Source organism: Kogia breviceps, chromosome 19, assembly GCF_026419965.1.
Source record: "Kogia breviceps isolate mKogBre1 chromosome 19, mKogBre1 haplotype 1, whole genome shotgun sequence".
In the NCBI taxonomy this organism is placed as follows: Eukaryota; Metazoa; Chordata; class Mammalia; order Artiodactyla; family Physeteridae; genus Kogia; species Kogia breviceps.
The window spans coordinates 52,481,132-52,496,385 of NC_081328.1; the positions used below are offsets into that span (position 1 = coordinate 52,481,132).

General features: G+C 49.4%; 1 protein-coding gene across 1 annotated transcript in view; it reads left to right on the top strand.

Moving 5' to 3' along the window:
* The window catches only part of SDK2 (sidekick cell adhesion molecule 2), a 262,181-nt gene that overhangs the window by 187,946 nt on the left and 58,981 nt on the right, over positions 1 to 15,254 (top strand). The window contains exons 13-18 of the mRNA XM_059049005.2: positions 1,367 to 1,543; positions 1,894 to 2,030; positions 2,990 to 3,137; positions 7,316 to 7,456; positions 9,096 to 9,277; positions 9,818 to 9,933. Coding sequence (XP_058904988.1) covers positions 1,367 to 1,543; positions 1,894 to 2,030; positions 2,990 to 3,137; positions 7,316 to 7,456; positions 9,096 to 9,277; positions 9,818 to 9,933 — 901 coding nt within the window. The remainder of the gene's footprint in view (positions 1 to 1,366; positions 1,544 to 1,893; positions 2,031 to 2,989; positions 3,138 to 7,315; positions 7,457 to 9,095; positions 9,278 to 9,817; positions 9,934 to 15,254) is intronic.

A 15,254-nucleotide genomic window follows, 5' to 3' on the forward strand; every position in this document is an offset into this window, starting at 1 on the left:
GGATCAGTTACATTGAAGCACTATGCAGCCAGCGTGAACCATGGTGAGGAAATGTCACATTAAAAGGAATTTATGATACTGTCTTGGGTGGAAAAAGCAGCTTTAAAATCAGGATGGATGGATAGATAGCTAGGTATTATTTATACTAAAAATATGCTGTATCAGTAGAAATATACAGTGATGGCTAACTTCTATCAATCATGTACCACGTTCTGGCGCTACTCCAAGTATTTTATATTAACTCACACAGTCCTTATGGCAACCCTTATGAGGTGGGTGGTATTACTTCCCTCATATGACAGATGAGGAAACTGACGCACAACCAGATTAAATAAATATACCCAGGACCACAACGCTGGTACGTGACCAGGGCAACATTCGACCCAAGAATCTGACCCCAGAACATAGTAGCAATGTGGTAACGCCCAGGAGAGAAGAGTCTGGAAGGTTTACCCTCAAATGTGAATCATGATTACCCCTTAGGGGAAAGCTTTTGAGTTGTTTTTTTTTTTTTCCTTTTTCCTTTGCTCTTTTCTCATCTGTACTTGCTACTTTTCCGATTTTTTTAAACTTAGGTTAAAAATATCACAGGCTCATTCTCCCAAGCCATCTCACACTCCCTAAACCCAGAGAGTTCTAGGGCCGTGTGATTCAGTCCCATCACCCTGTGCCTTCATTGAGCGACTGATGGGTTATTAGGAAAGCGTCCCAGCCCGACCGCGCTCCTGCCCTGGTCGCCCTGGTCGACCTCCCCTGGGGGGTAGCAGCCCAGCACCCTCCCAGGAGCTGGCACGCTGTGTGTGTTCATGACAATTGTTGTGTCTCCTCCAGAACAAATCCAGAGCACGTATTTCTCATTGTCAGGCACGGGTATGTGGGTAATCTCTCAAGTCCCCCTTTGTACTGACTGACCAAAGCTAAAGTGATTTCTCTGGACACTGAGGTTAATTTGTCACAGTGATGCATCGATCTAATGATTCCCTTCATAAAACTAATCCCCACATGCAGTCTACGTGGAGACGTTCATTCTTTTTGCAGCCCTAATCTTTTAACCTCTTTGGAAGAATACCTTTTGTCCACTCTGAGCCGCTTGGTGATGGCTCCCGGCCGAAAGCAACCAGGCTGTGACCTGGACCTGAACTGAAGGTGTGAACGGTGGATAGTGATGTGGTCACGCTTCTGGACCGAGGGCCCCACCTGCAGGCGTGATGGGCTGCACGTGCCCCCTGCTGTGGCTGGGGGCTTGCCCTCCCTGCCCACCTTTGCAGCTCCCTGCTCCAGAGCAGCCCTGGGCTGTGCCCACCCCAGCAGCCCCCCACCCTGCCTGCCCTGCCTCTCTCTACTCAGCAGTCCTTCTTACTCTCAGGTACGTCTGGGAGAAGGATGGGGCCACGCTGAGCATGGAGGGCAACCCCCGCATCCGTCTGCACAGAAACGGCTCCCTGCACATCTCGCAGACGTGGTCCGGGGACATCGGCACCTACGCCTGCCGCGTGCTCTCAGCCGGAGGCAACGACTCTCGCAGCGCCTACCTGCGTGTGAGGTGAGGGCAGCCTGCCCAGGCTCCGGGGTAAAGAGGCGCAGGCAGCAAAGGGAAGGCTGCGTCTCGGCAGAGGCCAGCAGGCCAGGTGTGACCTGAGCCCGCCCGCCTCACCCCAGCATCCTCCAGGCCTTCGCCGGCTCTCAGTCCGGCCCCTGTCAAAGGTGGGGAGTCGGGGTGATGGCTTTGGACAGGTGGGCCCCAAAGCCAGTGCACAGAATCTCCAGCGAGATGGCCCCGAAGGCTGGGTTCGGGGGCCGAGCACCACATAATCGTGGCAGCTCAGACTGAGTCCTGGGTGTCACCTGATTCTAGACCTCACGGGGGGGCCCCGCCACACCTGTCTCCCCCAGGCAGCTGCCTCATGCCCCTGAGCACCCAGTGGCGACTCTCAGCACCGCGGAGAGAAGGGCCATCAACCTGACGTGGGCCAAGCCCTTTGACGGCAACAGCCCGCTGATCCGCTACGTCCTGGAGATGTCGGAGAACAGTAAGGCTGCTCGCACCCCGTCCCCCGACCGCAGCCAGGGCGACCCCACCTCTGTGCCTTTGAGCCAACCCTCTGGACGGCCCAGCCCCCTCATCTGTGAAATGAGCCACGGCATCCTGCAGTCGTGTGACAATTGAACGAGATAACGCACAGGCTGGGCTTGGGACCTGCCACCCAGAAGCCTCCAAGACACTGGCCATTAGTTTTTTGTTGGTTTTTTTTTTATTATTATTAATTAATTTATTTATATATATATTTTTGGCTGTGTTGGGTCTTCGTTGCTGTGCGTGGGCTTTCTCTCGTTGCGGCGAGCGGGGGCTACTGTTTGTCGCGGTGCGCGGGCTTCTCATTGCAGTGGCTTCTCCTGTTGCGGAGCACGGGCTCTAGGGCGCGCAGGCTTCCGTAGTTGTGGCACATGGGCTCAGTAGTTGTAGCTCGTGGGCTCTAGAGCGCAGGCTCAGTAGTTGTGGCCAGCAGCTTAGTTGCTCCACGGCATGTGGGATCTTCCTGGCCCAGAGATTGAACCCGTGTCCCCTGCATTGGCAGGTGGATTCTGAACCACTGTGCCATCAGGGAAGTCCCTGGCCATTAGTTTGGTTTTTTTAAATTTTTATCCTCCATCCCCAAGCCATGAACCCCAAAATTAGCAGGCATAATTTGAGTGGTGTTTCAAATAGTTTTCTAGAGCTCACCAATTTGAGAAAAAAACAAAAAAGATAGAAAAGACAAACGCCACTGAGTTCCCATGAGCCCTTGCTCCCTCCCCAGGACCCCCCAAACTCCTGGGACATGTGGGCTAAGGGGACCCAGAAAAATGACGTGACCAGCCTCTACTGGACCAAGCTGGGGAGGTATTACCCTGCCAGCCCAAAGGAGGCTGGACCCCTGCTGGGAATGCAGGGGGAAGAAGTGTGCGCCCCCAGGATGCCTACCTCAGCCTCCACCCTCTGTCCCTGTAGATGCCCCCTGGACGGTGCTCCTGGCCAGCGTGGACCCCGAGGCCACCTCGGTGATGGTCAAGGGCTTGGTTCCCGCACGTTCCTACCAGTTCCGTCTTTGTGCCGTCAACGACGTGGGGAAAGGACAGTTCAGCAAGGACACAGAGAGGTGAGGGGAGCAGGGTGGGTGTCTGTCAGGGGCTCAGCTCACTAACCCAGTTGAGTGGTCCTTCTGCTGTGGGCCACGCGAGTTCCAAGACTTAACCCCATTCTGCTCTACATCCCCATGGGTTGCCGTCATCGTTAAACGCACGTGAATTTCCAGAGACATCTAGGATCTACACGGATCTCTGTATGCAATGCCTTGCATGGTGCCAGACCCCACGAAGCCTCCAATGAAGCTTTTTTAAAAATGATGAAAGTTTAATAAAAACAGCAGTTCATGAGTTTTAATACCCACTTGTGTAGGAGGCGCGTTCTAGCCACCTAGACCCCCATAGAACAAGCAGCCTCCTCTAGTGAGAAAGAAGACATCAGGTCAGAATGATAATGACACCAATCCCATGCCCCAAAGCTGTGTGCTTTGCTCTTTATTTTTTCACGTGTATTTTTATTTTTTCCAGATTTATTGAGATATCGTTGACATGTAACATTATATAAGTTTAAGGTGTACAGTGCGTTGATTTTTTTTTTTTTTTGCAGTAGGCGGGCCTCTCACTGTCGCGGCTTCTCCCGTTGCGGAGCACAGGCTCCGGACGCGCAGGCTCAGCGGCCATGGCTCACGGGCCCAGCCGCTCCACGGCACGTGGGATCTTCCCGGACCGGGGCACGAACCCGTGTCCCCTGCATCGGCAGGCGGACTCCCAACCGCTGCACCACCAGGGAAGCCCCAATGCGTTGATTTGACTCCTATATGGCAAAATGATTACCTCCATGGTGTTAGCTGACACCTCCATCCTGTCCCATAATTACCGTTTCTTTTTGTGGTGAGATCTCCTTTCTTAGTAACCTTCAAGTATATAATACAGTATTCTTAGCTATAATCACCATGCTGTATATTCCATCACCAGAACTTGTTATTCTTATAACTGGAAATTTATGCCTTTTGACTAACATCTTCCCCAGCCCCCCACCTCCTCTGTTTCTCTGAGTTCAGCTCCTTTAGATTGCACACATAGGTGAGATCTACAGTATCTGTCTTTCTCTGTCTGACTTATTTCACTTAGCATAATACCCTGCTGGTCCATCCGTGTTTTTGCAAATGGCAGAATTTCTTTCTGTCTCATGGCTGGAAAATATTTCATTGTATAGCTATGTTACATCTTCTTTATCCATTTATCTGTTGACGGACACTTAGGGAGTTTCCATATCTTGGCTATTGTGAATAATCCTGCCATGAACATGGGGGTGCAGATATGTCTTCGAGATCCTGTTTTCATTTCTTTGGGGTGGATATATACCCAGAAGTGGGGTAGCTGGATCACATGGTAGTTGTGTTTTCAATTTGGGGGGGGGCCCTCCATACTGTTTCCCATAGTCCCTATACCAATTTTTACGCCCACCAACAGTGCGTGAAGGGTCCGTCCCTTTTCTCCACTTCCTCACCAACACTCGTTATTTGTTGTCTTTTTGATAACAGCCATTCTGATGGGTGTAAGGTAGTATCTCACTGTGGTTTTGATTTGCAGTTCCCTGATGGTTGGTGACATTCAGCACCTTTTCATTGACCTGTTCGCCATTTTTATGTCTTTTTTGGAAAAATGTCTATGCAGCCCATTTGCCCATTTTTTGACCAGATTATTTAGTTTTTTGCTGTTGAGTTGTATGAGTTTATATATTTTGGATATTAACCCCTTATCAGATAGATGGTTTGCAGACATTTTCTCCCATTCCATAATGCTGCCTTTTCATTTTGTTGTTTCTTTTTCTGTGCAGAAGCTTTTTCGTTTGAAATAGCCCCACTTTCATTTACTTTGGCTTTTGTTGCTTGTCCTCTTGGTGTCATATCCAGGAAATTACTGCCAAGACCAACATCAAGGAGCTTTTCTCCTATGTTTTCTTCTAGGAGTTTTATAGTTTCAGGTCTTAAGTTTGTCTTTAATCCATTTCGAGTTCATTTTTGGGAGTGGTGTAAAATAGAGGTCCAATTACCTTTTTCTGCATATGGTTATCCAGTTTTCCCAGCATAATTTATTGAAGAGACTGTCCTTTTCCCATTGAGAAAAGTTAATATTGTTAAAGTGTCCATATCGCCCAAAGCCATCCATTGATTCGATGCAAACCCTATCACAATCCCAATGGCATTTTTCACAGAAACGGTAAAAAACAATTCTAAAATTTGTATAGAGCCACAAAAGACCTCAATAGCCAAAGCAATCCTGAGAACAAAGAACAAAGCCAGAGGCACCACACTTCCTGATTCCCAACTATACTATAAAGTTATAGTAACCAAAACAGTATGCTACTCATAAAAATAGACACATAGGGGGCTTCCCTGGTGGCGCAGTGGTTGAGAGTCCGCCTGCCGATGCAGGAGACGCGGGTTCGTGCCCCGGTCCGGGAAGATCCCACATGCCGCGGAGCGGCTGGGCCCGTGAGCCGTGGCCGCTGAGCCTGCGCGTCCGGAGCCTGTGCTCCGCAACGGGAGAGGCCACAACAGTGAGAGGCCCAAGTACCGCAAAAAAAAAAAAAAAAAAAATAGACACATAGGGAATTCCCTGGCAGTCCAGTGGTTAGGACTCAGCACTTTCATTGCTGTGGCCAGGTTTCAATCCCTGGTTGGTGAACTGAGATCCTGCAAGCTGCGTGGTGCAACCAAAAAAAACACAAATAGACACATAGACCAATGGAACAGAATTGAGAGCCCAGAAATAATAGCAAATAGAAATAGCAAACAGTACTTGCTAAGGGAGCCAAGAATCTACTTTGCTCTTTAAAAGATGCTCTTTGGGGCTTCCCTGGTGGCGCAGTGGTTGAGAGTCTGCCTGCCGATGCAGGGAACGTGGGTTCGTGCCCCGGTCCGGGAAGATCCCACATGCCGCGCAGCGGCTGGGCACGTGAGCCATGGCCGCTGAGCCTGCGCGTCCGGAGCCTGTGCTCCGCAATGGGAGAGGCCACAGCAGTGAGAGACCCGTGTACCGCAAAAAAAAAAAAAAAATGCCCTTTGGTGTGTACACAGACCCCCCACTGGGTTAAATCAATCATTGTGGTTTCCCCACAGTTCCAATAAGGTTGAATCCCTCTGGCTTTTACTAGGGGGATGCCACAGGGGCTGCGACACTAACAGGAGGGGGAAGTGACAGCTAACAGCCTGGCATGGAGAGCGGTTATAGGAGAATTTATTCATTCACAGTTTACTGAGCACCTACTATGTGCCAGGCCATGTTTGGACCACGAGAGGTGGTGCAGGGGAAAAAAATGGACATAGCCCCAATCCTTCAGAGCTACGAAATCCCAATAACAAGAGGCCTCGAAGTGTAGGGAAACCATCCTATAACTTCTCCAGTCCCCTTCGGGCCTCCCTGTGTAATGCTGATTCATCTTCCTAATGAATCGTCCTGAGTCAGCAAGAAAAAGGTTATATTACCCTCACTTTAGGCTTTACAAAGCCATGGGAGGGTGCAGGATGTTTTAGAAAAGCTATCCATCCGGAAACAAAAACATAAACAAAACGGGAAAGACATCCATCAAAAATAATCAACTTTTGTTGTTAATGGATGCGTGTCAGTTATGTGAAAAATACAGAAGTGTAATGCTGTGTCCCCTGGCCATGCCAGAGAAAGAAATGCAGTAGCAGTGGGCTTTGGGGGGTGGGGAGGATGCTCAAACTCTCACGCACACAACACGCCACCCCTACCCGGCCTGCCCCACCCCTGCCTGGGCTCAGCTGGTTCGTAAAGGAAGCCCGGTTCAAGCTCACCACCAGCTGGTAACTGGGAGGTGAGTATTTGACACTCCTGCTTCTAAAATACTTGAACACTCATGACCTCATCAACCCCGAGAGCAGCTTCTTTGACAACTGGGAAAACAAGGCCTGTGTCCCTCAACCGCACAGAAAATACACATATCTGGTGCTTTACAGTGTTTTAAAAAGACTTCCATATACATTGTATCATTCGAGCTTCAACCACTCATAAAGCAGGCAAGTGGAATTTATGCTACTGCTTTTACAGATAAAGAAGCAAGGTCAGAGAGGTTAAGTGACTAGCCCAAAAGCACACAGCAGTTGTGCAGAGTCATGCAGGGACAGAGCAGGGTGGGACCTCTTCATATCCCATTAAACCCCTGTATTTACCGTGGAGACTAAGAGTGAAAAGCCCTGCCCATTCTTGGTGTTTTCCTATCCAGGGTCTCCCTTCCTGAGGAGCCCCCCACGGCCCCTCCCCAGAATGTCATCGCCAGCGGCCGGACCAACCAGTCCATCATGATCCAGTGGCAGCCACCTCCCGAGAGCCACCAGAATGGCGTCCTTAAGGGCTACGTCATCAGGTAGGCGTCCGCACCAGGGAAAGGAGGGGCCGCCCAGACTCAAGGGGAGAGAGATGAGGGAGGGTCAGGGAGTGGATTGCAAAACAGAGCAGATTCATGGCAGGTCCTTCTTCATCAACAAGGACCAGACAACAAGAAATGCCTACACTACAGTAGGAAGGATTGAAGTTAGACATCTAGAAGAACTTCCAGCAGTGAGAGCCTTGGAAACCAATAGGAATGGTGAGAGAGGAGATACAATGTAGCCTCCTTAAGGCTGTATGGATGGCAAGTCTGCCAGATGTCAGGGCTACATAGGAATAGGGCTACACGGAGACACATAACTATCCAGGGGACCAACCATCTGGGAAACCAAGAATATTCTAGCAGGCCAGATTTCCCCACGACAGACAATGAGTGGACAAATTACTAGGCCAAGAACTGGTTAAAAAGTGGAAGTCCTGTCTTTGGTCCCCATTGCCAGATGAAGCCCAGTTATATAGCCTTTTATTTTTTACATTTGACTGTGGGTGCTTTACTGGTAACCTGAAAGTGTATTATTAAGTTGTTACTAAAATTTGGTATTCATAAAAGGAAATCAGCCTGTTACTTGAAACTTCTGAGAACTTGTGTCAATGTTCTGAACTCTGGCTGGTTGCAAGATGCCGGGCAACTTCACGTCTCTTTCCTGAACGCGTAACTCACAGCACTGGAATTCCCAAAGTTTGGAAGAAGTTACTGTTGGGTTGGCTGCTCCATTGTCGGTTCATTTCATCGTGGGCTTTTTGGTGAATCCTAAAGGCAGTGGTTCTCAAAGTGTGGTCCCTGGACCAGCAACATCAGCCTATCACTTGATAACTTGATAGGAATGCAAATTCTCAAGTCCCACCCCTGACGTACGGAATGAGAAACTTTGGGGTAAGCCCAGCAATCTGGGTTTCAACTGGCTTTTCAGGTGTCTTTAATGCACACTAAGTGTTTGAGAACCGCTGCTGTGGGGTTTTGTGAAGCATCAAAATAATTTGGGGCCTCTGATTTCCCAATAGTTCGACGCTAAAGTATGTGTACATTGTTGATCTCCTATGAGCTATCCATCCTCCAGAATTTGCCTGTACATATCCCACTTCTTCCTTACCCTGCATTCTTTTGTCCAGTGCAAGGTGGAACCTGGTAGAGTATGTAGCCTCAGGTTTTTTTCTTTCCACCTCAGTGAATGGCTGTCAAAAGAAGGAGCCATTCTCCTAGAAGGAGAAAGAAAATGAGCCCAACCTTTGGAGACCGCTCTCTCATCAGCGACCCCTCAATGCTAGACTAGTGAGATCTTCCCAGGAACTCTCAGCATCCCTGGCTAGCCATCCTACCAATGTCCTCCTGCCCCGTCAAAAAGAGGAGTCCAGACACATCCCCTGGACTCGTGTTATCCCGTGGGGTAGCCGCTGGTCACTTGCAGCCATTTAAATTAATTTTAAAAAGTAAATCGAGTGACAAGCGTAGTTCCTCTGTTACATCAAGCACGTTTCAGGTGCCCAGCAGCCACGGGTGCCAGCAGGTCCCATGCTGGATGGCACGGATGTGGGTTTCCACCGTCACAGACAGCTTCCTGGGCCGGAGGACAAGCAGGCTGACTCCGCTCCATGGCATCCTGGCTTTCTCCCCTCAGGTACTGCCTGGCCGGGCTGCCTGTTGGGTACCAGTTTAAGAACATCACGGACGCTGACATCAACAACCTGCTGCTGGAGGACCTCATCATCTGGACCAACTACGAGATCGAGGTGGCCGCCTACAACAGCGCCGGCCTGGGCGTCTACAGCAGCAAAGTCACCGAGTGGACGCTGCAGGGAGGTGGGCGGGGACGGCGGCCCTGGAGGAGCTGGCACTTCCCCCTCTCCTTGCCTGATGGGTCCTGACTATCCAGTCCCGACTGCCTCGACCATGTCACCCGTTTTATCCAGTCCCAGGCTGTCGCGTGCTGCGCCCAGCTACCCCGTAGGGTGGGAGGACGGGGGGAAAGGTGAAGAGGTTGGGGTGGGTGTGATGAAGGCAGAGGCTTCGGGGGTACACGGGGACCTTCTGCAAAGTTTCCCATCAACTGGATCACGAAACAGCTTACATTTAGCGTTGTACCTAAAAAACCCCCCTGAGCATTTTCAGATGCCTCACTTTTATTTGTGGGGACCCTGTGAAATGGGCCAGACCGGTCTGATTAAGCCCAAACGAACCTGCAGAAAGAGGGCATCTGAAGTCTCCATGGCAGCAGGGGAGGAGCTGGGGGGAGGGGCGTGAAGCCGCGTCTGCAGACCTCATGTGTTTTCTCTGCTTAACCGGGCCAGACAGACTGTGCCCCCTCCACACACACCCCTACCTCTCTGCTCTCTCCTCCAGTCCCCACCGTCCCTCCGGGCAACGTGCACGCAGAAGCCACCAACTCCACGACCATCCGCTTCACCTGGACTGCCCCCAGCCCCCAGTTCATCAACGGCATCAACCAGGGCTACAAGGTACGTAAGGCCTCTCCTTTCCCAGCGAGAGAGCCTGGAGATTCTCGGGAGGAGGACGCAGGCCGCCGAGGCAGGGAGAAGGCGAGGGACGGGGAGGAGGGAGTCCCCGCCCTGTCTCTGAAAATCACTCGTTCAAGCCAAGCAGAGGACACGTGATCAAGGCAAGGGGCATGCGGGCTCTCCGCAGGTCCACGTCCAGGCCGGGGGGAGTGCGGACGCTCACAGACAGGCAGCAGTCAGTCCCAGTGAGCCTGCCTGATAAGCAAAACCAGGTTTGCTTCAGGCTCAGGATCCCCACACAGCCATGGCCCCATCAGAAAAATCCAGAACGTACTTCTTACCCCCAAGCCATGGGCTAATGGGCACTCTGCAGGGTCATTTGTCCTCGGACCGTACTTGACCCTACAGAGTGTGTTTGAGGGCAGTGCTAGGACTCAGAGAGCGTAGATTAAAGTCCTGGCTCTGCCTCTGGCCAGGTCCCTGGACAAGTCCTATAAACCGTGGTCTGAGCATCCTTCCTTCAATAAGTGTTTATTGAGCCCAACCATAGGCACTGTTCTGGCTGCTGGGGAACCGGGAGACATCCTGTTTCCTCATTTGCACACGAAGATGATGATAATTTCTGTCCCTTAGGATTGCATGAGGATTAAATGAGAATATTTGTAATTTTTTGAGTGGAATGACAAGCACTTAACAAGCATTCAGGAAACGGTAGCAACAGTAGTAGAAACGGGTTCGTTGCTGAGGCTGCCCTCACGAAGTATCACAGACCGGACGGCTTAAACAGCAGAAATGTATTTCCTCACAGTTCTGGGGGCCAGAAGTCCAAGATCAAGGTGTTGATAGGGCTGGTTCCTTTTGAGGCGTCTCTTCTTGGCATGTAGACGGTCGCCTTCTCTGTGTCCTCACGCGTTTTTGTTCTGTGTGTCTGTGTCCAGATTTCTGCTTCTTTTTTTTTTTTTTTTTTTTTTTTTTGTGCTACGCGGGCCTCTCACTGTCGCGGCCTCTCCCGTTGCGGAGCACAGGCTCCGGACGCGCAGGCTCAGAGGCCACAGCTCACGGGCCCAGCCGCTTCGCGGCACGTGGGATCTTCCCGGACCGGGGCACGAACCCGCGTCCCCTGCACCGGCAGGCGGACTCTCAACCACTGCGCCACCAGGGAAGCCCCAGATTTCCGCTTCTTAAAAGGACACCAGTTCGATTGGATGAGGGCCCACGCTAAGGACCTCATTTTAACTTAATTACCTCTTTAAAGGCTATCTCCAAACACAGTCACATTCTGAGGTCCTGGGGGTTAGGGCTTCCACATAAAAATTGGAGGAGAAACAATTCAGCCATAACAAAAAGCACTAGTAGTGGTGGTGATGGTGATGGTAGTAAATTTGCTATAATTGGAACTGTGCCGCAAGTCGGGACTTCTCAACCATCCCCTTCTGGCAGCCACTCCTGGGTCTCTCCTCTCACCCCACGAGGAGCACGGAGCTGACCTTCCCTAAGAGGATGGGAGATGGCAGATTACGGAGTGTGTGGTCCACGCTGTGTTTTACAGCTTCGCCCCAGCTGAGTGGGGCCGGTGGGAGGAGGCAGTGGGCTCCCTCCAGATGTGAGAGGCATGTCACCAGGAAGCCAGCCATGAAGGGCAGAGGACCGCGGGCTCTGGTGGCCTCGAGGTGACCGCAGATACTTCCAGAAGATTCCCACACCACCCGTGTGCGACGACAAGGACCATTTCTAGGACTGGCAGCCTTAGCCTTTGTTGCTGCAAGGTGGGGATGGCTGGACAGGAAGGGGCTGAGATTAAATCACCAAGAGAATTTTCTGCTGGTGTTTCAAGTAAAGGAGGGAGGGTCCAGATCCCGATACACCCCAGCGGCAGCCGTCTCGTTTCCAGGAAAGTGCATCACCGAGGCCGAGCGGGGCCCTCCTGGACCAGGGCTGCAGCTGCTTGCTGGTAGCGCCGACTGGCTGGAGAAACCTCCTAATTGGGACTCTGGGGGGAGGCAGCGGAGGGAAGGCTGTCCTCGCATCATGCAGAGGAGCTGAGCTGGGAACAATTAGCTTCTTGCTGCCGATTCTAAGTTTCCTTCCACTTTGGGGAGGCCTAGGCTGCAAACCTCTAAGGCAAATGGCTCCCAGAGGGCCAAGGAGACCAGCTTAGTGGCCGGGACAGTTAGGGCAATGACCCATTATGACCCAGAGCCAGAGGAAGCTGCAGAAGCCCACCTGATTCCCAGGTGCAGTCTGTGCCCAGCACCCCGTAACTGCTCCAAGAAAGTCAGCAGAAATGAATTGTCCAGATAGCTTGAGCATAGAAACTGGTGCGTAAGAAGAGCTCACGCTTATGGGGCACTTTCTACATGCCAGGCAGGATGCCTGGGCTTCCCTCACATTCTTGTCTCATGCAAGGTGCATGAGAACCCTACGAAGGAAGGCTTGTTATCATCACCCCATTTTACAGAGGAGGAAACTGAGGCATGAGGGCAAGTGACTTGTTCACAGTCAGAGTAACTGCAAAGCTTGGCTTCTAACTCCAGAGCCTGCACCTTGTCTTGCATTAAAAAGAAAGTGTTGTATGATTTAATTGTAAAATAATAACTATATCTTGATTTTTTTTCTAAGTATAAATGGACACAAGTGGGGATTTTGTTTCTTGCTCCTTTGGCCTTCAGTATCACAGGGAGGAAAGAAAAGCAGTGTTTGTCCCTTCCATCCTTCCAGTGAGAAGGGACCTTTTTTTCCCCTTTGAACTGTGAACAATTTCAAACATCTACAAAAGTAGTGAGGAGACTAAGATGACTTGGTAAAACCATAATGCACCCTGATTTCGACAGTTACCAGCTCACAGTCCAATGTGTTCCCTCTATTTTCCAGCACTCCGCTTCTCCCCTAGAATATTTGAAAGGAAATCCCAGGTATTGTATCCTTTCATCCATAAATATTTCTGCAGAGAAATATTATAGATAACGTCTCTACTTAAAACCTAAACACAATAACCACATTCTCCTTATGGTGCCTTAAAATATCAACAGTCCCCTTTATAGCATCAGATACCCAGTCAGCGTTCAAATTTCCCCAGTTGCCGCGTCATTTCTTTTACTGGTTGGTTTATTTGCCTCGGGGTCCAAATGAGAGCCACACGATTGCAATTGGTTGCAGTTTTCTAGGTCTCGGTTGATCTACAGCTTCTCTCTCTCACTCCCCCTTCCTTTTAATTTATTTAGTAAAGAAACGTAGCCGTTTGTCCTATACAGTTTTCCACAGCCTGGATTTGCTGACTGCATCCCTGTGAGGTCATTTGATGTATTCCTCCGAACACTATATTTGCAGTAAATTGGAATTTAGAACTAGAGGCTTGATCATATTCAGATTTGATGATTTTTTTTTTTCAGAATATGACTTCCTAGATGGTGCTGTGCAGTTTCATTAGAAGGCACAGAGTCTGCCTGTCTCTCTTACTAGGACGTGGTGACCGTCGGCCACCCTTGTGTGCTCTAGTATCTCAATAAGCGGTACTTGAGGATATGAAATGTATTCAAGGATCAAAAGGAGGGTACTTGGATATTATGGTTTCTTCTTGATTTATGAGCTGAAATACTTTCCCCCCAAAAGAATCTTTCCGTTAACAACTTTTTGGTTACCTGAAGGTTTAGTTCATCTCGGAAAAGCATGGCAAATGCTCGGTTCTTTTCCGTGACTTAACAATTTTCAGAATAGTGAATTGGTTCCGTAGCATCTTCTAAGGTGACAGATGAGTTTGGATGGGAGCGGAGGGAGGCATCTTTTTGTTCTGTTTTTGTTAACATTATTACATCCTTAAGGATTTTTAATACGTCTGATATGTTTCGGTCCACTGCCATTATTACTCTTACTGATGCCAAATTGACCCATCACCCACCTCTTCAAGTTGGTGAGTCCTTTTGATGTGGCCCCAGGAGTCTTTGATAGCTTCCTTGCTATCTGGCATGACAGGGTGGTCCAAGCTAGCTCCTTCTCCTGCCCTGTGCCTGGGATCAGCTGTGTCATCAAGGAGCCCTTGTTTCTTTTAACGATAGTTAGATACCAAAATCTGGGCACTAGGGGTGCTGCTGGTTCTAGCATTGGTTGTTGTTTCGAGGCCCTGTGAATGGACAACTCAGAAATACTTTTTTTAAAGATAAAACACATACTTCCAATTCAATTTCAGGGCTCTAAATAACATTTAAAAAATAATCTCATTAGTCTTTTGTCTCTCTTTTCTCCATTCTGAAAATCTAGTTTCTTCCACAGCAACAGAATTACTCACCTACTGGATCCCACAAATACCCACAACAGTTTCAGAACAGCAGTATCAACACTGTGATTACTGAAAATAGTTTCAGATTATCTGTAGTTCTTGGGCTGTATCCCACCAGGGATACAGTCCCCCCCTTTCTGTGCTACAAAGTCTCTGAATGGTTTCTTTCTGTGTAATTTTGCTACAATTCAATACACTGTGAGGTTCATTTGTTTCATTTGCGTTTCAATTTTTAGGGATTGATTTTTTTATTTAATTTTATTCTATAATTATGTAGCATATTTACATGGTTCCAAAGTTAAATCTACAAAGCAAAGTTAATTCAGAAAAAAATCAGCCTGAATTCTGGTCCTCTTCCTTCCCAAGAGAAGTGATTTCTTTTTCTTTGTTGGTTTGGTTCGGTTTTCCCTTCCATGTCTTTAACATAAACAAAGGCATGCATGTATAAATGTGCATCGTCGCCTTCTTAGATAAACGACAGTGTACTCGACATGCTTTCTCCATTTTGCTTTTTTATTTACATTGTATCCTGGAGATCTCTCTGTAGGAGTGTATAGAGATAGTCCTTGTCCCTTTTTAAAAAATCTGTATCGTGTTCCACTGTGTGGATCTCCCGCTGTTCAGTCAGCCGGCTCCCTAGTGATGACATTTTGGTTGTTTCCAGTCTTTTACTATAACAATCATTTCTGCAGTGAATAGTTTTGTGCATACATTTTTTCATACTGTCACATATAACTCTGGAATAGATTCTTAGAAATGAGATTGCTAGGTCAAAGGGTAAATGTGTATAATTTTGCTGCTATTGCCAAATCGCCCCCATTGTTTTTTTAATTTTTTTTTTTTTTTTTTTTTTCGGTACGCGGGCCTCTCACTGTTGTGGCCTCTCCCGTTGCGGAGCACAGGCTCCGGACGCGCAGGCTCAGCGGCCACGGCTCACGGGCCCAGCCGCTCCGCGGCACGTGGGATCTTCCCGGACTGGGGCACGAACCCGCGTCCCCTGCATCGGCAGGCGGACTCTCAACCACTGCGCCACCAGGGAAGTCCCTGT